General features: G+C 38.6%; 1 protein-coding gene across 1 annotated transcript; it reads left to right on the forward strand.

Moving 5' to 3' along the window:
• The first annotated feature begins 5,529 nt into the window (after positions 1-5,529).
• LOC107889879 (uncharacterized) lies at positions 5,530-7,506 on the forward strand. The gene is made up of 4 exons (XM_041100155.1): positions 5,530-5,818; positions 5,900-6,357; positions 6,460-7,010; positions 7,119-7,506. The coding sequence occupies exons 1-4, from the start codon at positions 5,530-5,532 to the stop codon at positions 7,504-7,506; spliced, it is 1,686 nt and encodes a 561-aa protein (XP_040956089.1).
• Positions 7,507-9,174: the final 1,668 nt, after the last annotated feature.

Consider the following 9,174-nt stretch of genomic DNA (forward strand, 5'->3'; position numbering starts at 1 on the left):
TAAAAAATGACGAATCTGATCTCTTTTTTTTTTGAGTTTTTTTAATATTTATACTAAAAGTGAAACGGCGCCGTTTTAGCCCCATGACCCGCGCGCGACCCGACCCGCTCCAGGGGGATCCGCGCATTTTCATGAGATGGTCTATTGGCGCAATAAGCCCCTCCGCGTTTTCTGTGTATTCAATTCGGTTTCTTTATTATTTTCAATTTTGGCCATGAATTCTCGCGTCTGTTTCAATGTGGTCCATAGACCATGTGCAGGCATTAAACTGGAACAGCGTCGTTTGGTCAATAGGGTGATATTTCCCCTTTGGTCCTTTCCTTTTGACACGCGTTTTACTCCAGTCCTTTTCGTTTTTTTATTTTCGAATTTACCCAATATTTTCGTTTTTATTTCAATTTAGCCCGTTTTTATCTGTTTTATTGTTTAATTAATTATTTTAAATATACTAAAATTATCATTACTATTTATAATTATTATCAGTTTTATTTTCCTTTTATTTATTCATTATTATTGTTAATATATTGATTTTTTTTATTATTTTAGCCTTATATATATAGATGTTTATATATTCTTATATTTTATAAGCTTAAAGTATTTATACATGTGTATATCTTTCATAATTTATTTATATATATGTACATACCTATATATATTTGTACTATATTTTATAGTTTATACACATATTTTTTATGCATATATCAATATACGTTTTAATTTTTATAAGTAAACATATACCTTTTTACTTTTTTTATAATCTTATTCATTTATTTATTCCATTTTCTTTATTGATTTGAATGAATTTTTTAATTTTATTTGCTTGTATATATTGCTATTTCGTATGTTATTGATTTGTACTTATCTTATTTTTATAGCAATTGCTCGTATTGTTTTCGCTTATTGTATTCAATATCGCCTTATTACAAGTATTAACATCGTGTTTTATTATTTCATGTTGAATTAATTTATTTCAATGCATAAACTATGATTTTTGAATAAGCAAAATCTTGTGTTTAGATTTGAGAATATCGTACCCTAACTTACTGGGTCACGATTTTTACAATAAATCTAAATACATGAATCCTTTCAAACTCAAGTTTTAAATGATCTCGGGATTTGAAAAAAGATCGCGTCCTAACTTACTGGTCGTGATCTCGCTTTTTAAATCCGAGATAGCTAAAATACATTTTAATTAAGCATTTCTCTCGTATCGAGAATTCGAGATATTGTATCCTAACTTACTGGATACGATTCTCTTTCTCAATTAACGTAAAATATGTTTCTTTTCCCAAATTTTTTTTACCCTTTAATACAAGAATCGTATCTTTAAAATTCTTCAAAGTTTTCAATTATCGACATCAAGACATTAACTAATCAACTAGGTACCAATTTTTGGGCGTATCGAGGGTGCTAATCCTTCCCCGTGTGTAACCGACTCCCGAACCCAATTTTCTGAATTTTGTGGACCAAACTTGTTGTTTTAATAAAATCAAACTATTTATTAAAAATAACCACTTTTCGAGGTGATCCAATCACACCTCATAAAAAAAGGGGGATTGGTGGCGACTCCCGTTTCATTTTTCAAAACACAAGTCGACCCCGTTTTCCGTCAAAAAATGGTGTCAACAGCTTGGCGACTCCGCTGGGGACTTTAAATAAGAGAGTCAAGCCACGAGTTGATTATTTCTTGTCTTTTTGTCGAAAGTTGAAAATTTAATTTAAATATACGATCCTCTCATTGCATTTCATTTGTTTTGAGTTATAATTCTCATCATGATTTGTATTTTAAATTTTTTTTGCATTGCATTGCATGACCGTTGGTCACACCTTTTAAGTGGGAGTGAGAAGCTAGTCCTTCGTGAGGTTTTCACCTCCGTGCAGGATAGTGGATCGCTTTCGGGATACATCCGTACCTATGTCTTCGTGAGATTTTTATCTCCGTGTAGCCGTAGGGAAATGTATTCCCCTGAACCGAACTCGGTCTGTATGAGCCTACAGTAGGTGAAGATCGAGGAATCTGCTGGTTCGGGTACCCTTACTTTAGAGCCAAACCTCATATAGTGAACCTTAGGGACTCACCTTAGGTAGAACTACACCAAACCCTAGTAGATACCCTGATATATGCTTTTATTCTTTCTGAATTGTCTTGGATTGTATGTTTATACCTGATACTAACGTTTGTTGTTTTATTTTGGATGCATGACATTTCAACTGCATGGCATTTCATTATAAAAGGCGTTGGTTCATATTTGGTTTCTAGAAAGAAAGATTATCATGGAAAGGGGATTTCTTGATAAGGTGAAAGATAATGCGGCGGTCCGAATTTGGTCAGAAACGACACAATGAGAGAAAGGGGATAGTTTGGCTGAAGGATATGAATCTGAGTTATGGGACTTCACCTGTATTAGCGTAACCCAGAACAATTTGCAAGAATTGAAAGAAATTCGGAGCTAGTTGAACGAGGAGGACAGACGATTGTTCTATTCCGATTATGGGGATTTGCCGTACCTGCTAGATATGAAGGTAGACAAGCACCTGTTTCGGGTTCTCGTACAATTTTGAAACCCCACCTACAGTTGTTTTACATTCGGAAAAGTCGACTTGGTACCTACGATAGAAGAATATATGGCTTTACTTCGGTGTTCAAAGAGTCAAGTCGATAGAATCTACTCAATAGCTGCAAATGCACCCTTTTTGAGAAGATTGATGAACATAACAGGTATGAGTGAGCAGTAGGTCACAGCCCGAATCAAACAAAAAGGGGATAACAAGTGCATTTCCTGGAGGAATTTGAAAGAAGTGGTCCTAGTGCATCCAGATGTAAAAAAGAGGGTAGATGTCTTCGCTTTGTGCCTATACGGCTTAGTTATCTTCCCCAGAGCTTTGGGGCATATTGATGAGGCAGTCACTGATCTATTCGATCGTCTCGACAAGGGAGTTACTCCGGTTCCAGCAATTCTAGCGGAAACATTCAGATCATTGAATGCCTGTCGGTGAGTGGGTGAAGGCAGATTCGTCGGACGTGTTCAGTTATTACTTGCGTGGTTCCACAGTCTTTTTTGGAAAGTGGATAAGGTGTCATATCGGGTCTTCTCTGAAAACTATTCGCCACTAAAGGAGATAGTAGGTACACCGAGAAGAGATGACATTTCGATGGAAAAATGGATGGCAATTCTTCAGAGCCTTCAAGAAGAGGACATTGAATGGAGAGCTCTGTGGTTACTTCCAGACGAAATTTTATATCGGTGTGGTGATTTTGATTGGGTCCCTCTACTTGGAATCTGGGGAGCTATTGGATATGCCCCGTTATTAGTGCTCAAACAATACAGGTCAAGACAGTTTATACCCGTACCCCAGGGACTAGCCGGGAGGGAATTCGCATACGGGAGTGATGGTTACAAAAAGAGGATTCGAGAGATATCCAATGCGTAGAACCAAACTCGATGAATGAAGAGATTGGTCGTAAGACCAATGACGACTCCTGAGTACGACGAATGGAGGGCCAGAAGAATCAATGACAATATTCCCAAATCGAGTCATGAAGGCAGTCAGTCATTAGAAGAGCATTTAAGGGTCGTCCCTTCTGAACTGGAAATTTTAAAACAGGATTTTGAAAGAAGAAATGCAGAGTTGGAAAAGCAGATAGAGTGAATAGAGGAAGAAAAAATGAATTTAAGACTGGATGCAGATGTTCAGAAGCTTGAGGCGGAGAGACTAAGAAAAGGGAAAGCTAGGGCTGAAGAAGATCTTGATAGTTTAAAAACAGATTACAAGAAGCTACAATTATCAATGAGGACTGCCGGGTTGGGAAAGTCCTCTGAACAGTGGCACAAGGAGATTCAAGAAGAAAAGAATAGGGCTGATGAATGGGAAAGGAGGTTCCAAGAAATTCAACCATGGAACGAGACTTTAAAGAGGAGTTTGTCGGAGAATCAGAAAGAGAAAGGGGAGCTGGAGAACAGAGTGACTGAATTAAAAGGATCTCTTCATCGGCATCGAAATCAGAATTCTGTGATGGAATTAAGGGCAAGCTTAAATAGAATTGAAGAAATGAAAGAAAGAATTGAAGAGTTAGAAGCAGCATTGCAAAATTGTGAGATTCGGATTGAGTACTTGGAATCTAATGAAGATTGTCAAGCCGAGCAGTTGCACTACTTTCAGAACCAAGTAAGAGATAGGGATCACATTATGGGAAAAGCCGTGCTTCAAATCCGAGAGGTGGCTGACCATTTGCAGACGTTAGCAGTACAAGCTGATGTGTTGAGCGTGAAGTACGAATTAGTGTCAAGTCAAGGACAAGAGTTAGCCTCGTTACTTAAGAAGTTTATTTTCTAGTAAAGTTTTTAAAATGAAATTGAATTAGAATCAACGCCCCTTTTTGCATTCATTTCATGCATTGCATCACATTACATGCATTAACAACCATTAAAGGACCCTAATTGAATAAAATTATTTCAGATAACCTGGAAAATCGACACTGTTACGGCACTCGGGCTAAGTCAAAAATTATGGAACAAAGGTTGGAAAACTAGAACGGCTTCAAAGGAAATGCAAGACCAGTGGCAGGTGCAAATGAAAGAACATGTGGAAAAGATCCAAAAATACATGGTACAAAAGATGAAGGAGTCTCAGGATGACCTAATGACTAAATTGATGCAATTAATAACTAAGGGAGCGGATAAAAGGAAAGGTCCTGTGATTTGCGATGAAGAAGAAAACAATGATGAACCACTTTTTCCTCCAAGATTCACACATCCGCATGCGCAAGTTAAGACTAAACCACATCCACGAAGACTTTCTGTTTCGATTAGGCTTCAGCATCTTCAAGGTGATCCTTCAATACTGAAGAACCTTCAGGTCGGATCTGGTTCTAGTCCTGGCGATAATCTGGTTAATTTTGTTGTCCCGGATTTCGATGAAGTAGCTGAGAAAGACAAGGTAAAGGAAGAGTTACCAAAGCAGTTTGAGGAGAAATGAAAATGGATTGAAGAGAAGTTTAGGGCAATAGAAAGTATCGACAGGTATCATGGAATATATGCGAAAGATCTGAGCTTAGTTCCGGATCTGGTGCTTCCTTACAAATTTAGGATGCCGGAATTTGAGAAATATAATGGGACCAGTTGCCCAGAAGCCCATATCACTATGTTCTGCAGGAGAATGACGGGGTATATTAATAATGATCAATTATTAATACACTGCTTCCAGGATAGTCTTACAGGTGCGGCGTTAAAATGGTACAATCAGCTAAGCCGAACCAAAATTACTACTTGGAGAGATTTGGCACAGGCATTCATGAGACAATACAATCATGTCTCAGAAATGATGCCTAACAGGATAACTCTACAGAATTTGGAGAAGAAATCGAACGAAAGCTTCAGACAATATGCACAGAGGTGGAGAGAAGTCGCAGTGCAGGTGCAACCACCTCTTTTGGAAAAAGAAATGACGACGCTTTTTATTAACACATTGAAAGCCCCATTCATCACTCACATGTTGGGAAGCACTTCAAAGAATTTCTCGGATATAATCATGAATGGCGAAATGATCGAGCATGCTATTAAAAGTGGAAGAATAGACGGAGGGGAGAACAATAAAAGGACAGCCCCGAGGAAAAGAGAAAATGAAGTGAATAATGTGAATGCCTACGGTAAATCAATTATTGTGAGTCAACCGAGAAAAGCGGTCATTAATCAACAGGGCTCATCGAAACAAGAGTCGAGAATGAGGCAAAATACTGAGAAGCCCCAATTCACTCCCATTCCAATGATATATAAGGAGCTGTACCAGAATTTATTTAATGCGCATGTTGTCGCTCCTCGTTATTTAAGTCCTCTACAACCCTCATAACAAAAATGGTATGACACAAACGCTCAGTGTGACAATCATGCCGGAATTTCAGGACTCTCGATAGAAAATTGTACTACTTTCAAGAAGGTAGTGGAAGGACTTATCAAATTGGGCGTTGTCAAATTTGGTGACTCACCCAACACGGAAAGTCTGTTGCCCAATCATGATGAAGGGGTGAACGCGATAATTGAGAATGGAGGAAGGAGAGTCAAAGCCAATGTAGTAGAGATAAGGACCCCCCTTGAATGGGTTTGGAAACAAATGGTGAAAGGAGGTCGCATCAAGCAAGATTCAATAGAAAGGCCTGAAGGAGTAAGTAAGTTTTGTGAGTTCCACGTAGAAGAAGGCCACGACATCCAAAAATGTACCGAATTCAGAACCATGGTGCAAAAATTAATGGATAACAAAGAGTTGGAATTTTATGAAGAGATTAATGGACTAGAAGAAGGAGAAGTTTATGCTGAAGAAGAAGGATCCACGGGGAAAGCCCAAAAGGCTAGTCACCCAGTGGTAATTATTTCAAAACCAATGAGTAGAGAATCTGAAATTCAAATAGCGTCAAAGGTCATAATCCAAAAACCTGTATCCTTTCCTTCCGAGGATAGCAAAAAGGTTCCTTGGAATTACGACTGGAATGTGACAATTCCAGGGAAAGAGAGCTTGGTAAACACTTCAGGAGAGGACGAAGGATTCTATACACGAAGTGGAAAATGCTATGATCCAGCAAACGCGAGAGTGGAATCTAGAAAAGGAAAAGCCTTAGCAGTTGAGTTGGGAAAAGTAAAAACAGACAAAACTGAACCGCGTGTCAATCAGCCGGTAACCGAAAATGAGGCTAGAGAATTTCTAAAATTCTTGAAACATAGTGAGTACAGCGTGGTAGAACAATTGCATAAACAACCGGCTCGTATCTCGATGCTTGAATTGTTTATAAGTTCAGAGATACATCGTAATACGTTGATTAGGCTGCTAAATGAAACTTATGTCGCTCACGATATCTCAGTGAATAAGTTGGACCGCTTGGTTAACAATATCAGTGCCGACAATTTCATTTTCTTTAATGATGATGAAATACCGCCGGGGGGAAGAGGAGCCACCAAAGCATTACATATCACTGCTCGTTGCGGGGAGTATGCGTTAGCAGGAGTACTAATTGATAATGGGTCAGCCTTGAATGTTTTACCCCTATCCACCTTAAATAGGTTACCGGTGGATAGCTCTCACATGAAATCATGCCAGAATATAGTGAGAGCATTTGATGGTACTGAAAGGAAGGTGATGGGAAGAATAGAAATACCCCTCTTGATTGGCCTGAATATATACAAGGTGGATTTTTTAGTGATGGATATCAAGCCTTCGTATAACTGCTTGTTGGGAAGACCCTGGATTCATTCAGCAGGAGCGGTGCCTTCATCATTACACCAGAAGTTGAAATTGGTAACAGAAGGCCGGTTAATTACGATTGACGCTGAGGAAGACATCATTGCATCGGTAACCAGTGACACACCATATTTGGGAATAGATGATGAGGCGGTTGAATGTTCCTTTCGATCTTTGGAGTTCGTAAATGCAACCTCTGTAATTGAGGGAAAGAAGATCCCGATGCCCAGCATATCTAGAGCCACGAGGATGGGACTACAAATCACAGTTGGGAAATGAGCTATGCTCGGAAAAGGACTGGGAAGATGCCTTCAAGGAAGGATAGAGGCACCAGTGCTGAAGGACAAGCAAAACCGTTTTGGTTTAGGATTTAAACCAAATGCTAAGCAAAGAAGAAAAGAGTTGGAGAAAAGACAAGAGAAGAGGAAGGCGCGTTTGACGTAAAAGAAATTGATTGGGAACCGATGGATTTCCCCCACATATCCAAGACCTTCGTATCGGGAGGAACCATGTATTCTGGACTAAGGACTCTAAGAAGAGAGATCATAGAGGAAATGCTAGGAAACTTGAACATCAATGCCATATCTGAAGAAAAATCTGAAGAAGGAAGTACATCAGGCATCTATCCCGTTGAACCTGGGAGTGTTTTAAACAATTGGACTGCAGAAGAAATGCCTGAAGTTTTTAGAGCTTTTTCAGAGTAATATTTAAAACATACTAATTGTTCTAAGCCTAGAGAAAATGAAACTTTTTGTGAAATGAAAGGGGCTTATATTTGAACATTGTGATTTTAATGAAATATATTTTCGCATTTTGAGTATATATTCTTTTCATTATTTCACATGAATAGTTATCTTGGATGCTTTTATCATTCTTTTTCATTCATTCATGACTATATTAAATAAGAATCCTTAAATTCATACATTCCCTGTACATTTTTCGGTACTTATAACAGGTCCCAAGATATCAATGACATGAGTGACTCTACGATGGACTTAGGAAATCCTTTTGATCGAGATGTGTGTTTAGAGGAATCTCAAGATTTTGAAGATAACATAGATTGCAACCTATCTCCAGACTTGTTGAGGATGGTAGAGCAGGAAGAGAAACAAATCTTACCTCACAAGGAGACAGTAGAGACAGTGACCCTGGAAGAGGGAAAGGTGGTGAAGATTGGCACATGCATAGCTGAAGAAGTAAAACAAGACCTCATTGAGTTGCTTCGAGAATTCAAAGATGTCTTTGCATGGTCATATCAAGATATGCCGGGGCTAAGTACTGACATTGTAGTTCACCGACTTCCTATAAAGGAAGATTGCAAACCAGTTCAGCAAAAACTCCGAAGAATGAGACCTGATATTGTATTAAAAATAAAAGAGGAGGTGCAAAAGCAATTCAACGCTGGATTCCTGCAAGTGGTCAAATACTCCGGGTGGGTGGCCAATATCGTTCCTGTCTCTAAGAAAGATGGGAAGGTACGAATGTGTGTAGATTATAGAGATTTAAATAAGGCTAGCCCAAAAGATAACTTTCCCTTGCCACACATCGACATCTTGGTAGACAACACAACGGGGCATTCACTATTTTCTTTCATGGATGGTTTCTCTGGATATAACCAAATTAAGATGCATCCTGAGGATATGAAGAAAACTACATTCATAACCCTATGGGGAACCTTTTGCTATAAAGTGATGCCATTTGGGTTGAAAAATGCAGGGGCAACGTATCAGAGGGCCATGGTAACACTGTTTCATGATATGATGCATAAGGAATTAGAAATCTATGTTGATGACATGATTGCGAAATCTAAAACGAAAGAGGAACATGTGCAGGTCCTTAAGAAATTATTTATGAGGTTGAGAAAATTTCAGCTAAAATTAAATCCAGCAAAATGCACATTTGGGGTCAGATCAGGAAAATTGCTTGGGTTCGTGGTCAGTGAGAGAG

The sequence above is a fragment of the Gossypium hirsutum genome, chromosome D09 (assembly GCF_007990345.1).
Source record: "Gossypium hirsutum isolate 1008001.06 chromosome D09, Gossypium_hirsutum_v2.1, whole genome shotgun sequence".
Taxonomy (NCBI): Eukaryota; Viridiplantae; Streptophyta; class Magnoliopsida; order Malvales; family Malvaceae; genus Gossypium; species Gossypium hirsutum.

Coding starts and splice junctions, on each gene's coding strand:
- LOC107889879 (XM_041100155.1), top strand. CDS start 5,530: ATGAATGGCGAAATGATCGAGCATGCTATTAAAAGTGGAAGAATAGAC. Junction 6,358..6,459: donor AAAAGGCTAGTCACCCAGTG/GTAATTATTTCA, acceptor GATAGCAAAAAG/GTTCCTTGGAATTACGACTG. Junction 7,011..7,118: donor GGAGTACTAATTGATAATGG/GTCAGCCTTGAA, acceptor TGGTACTGAAAG/GAAGGTGATGGGAAGAATAG.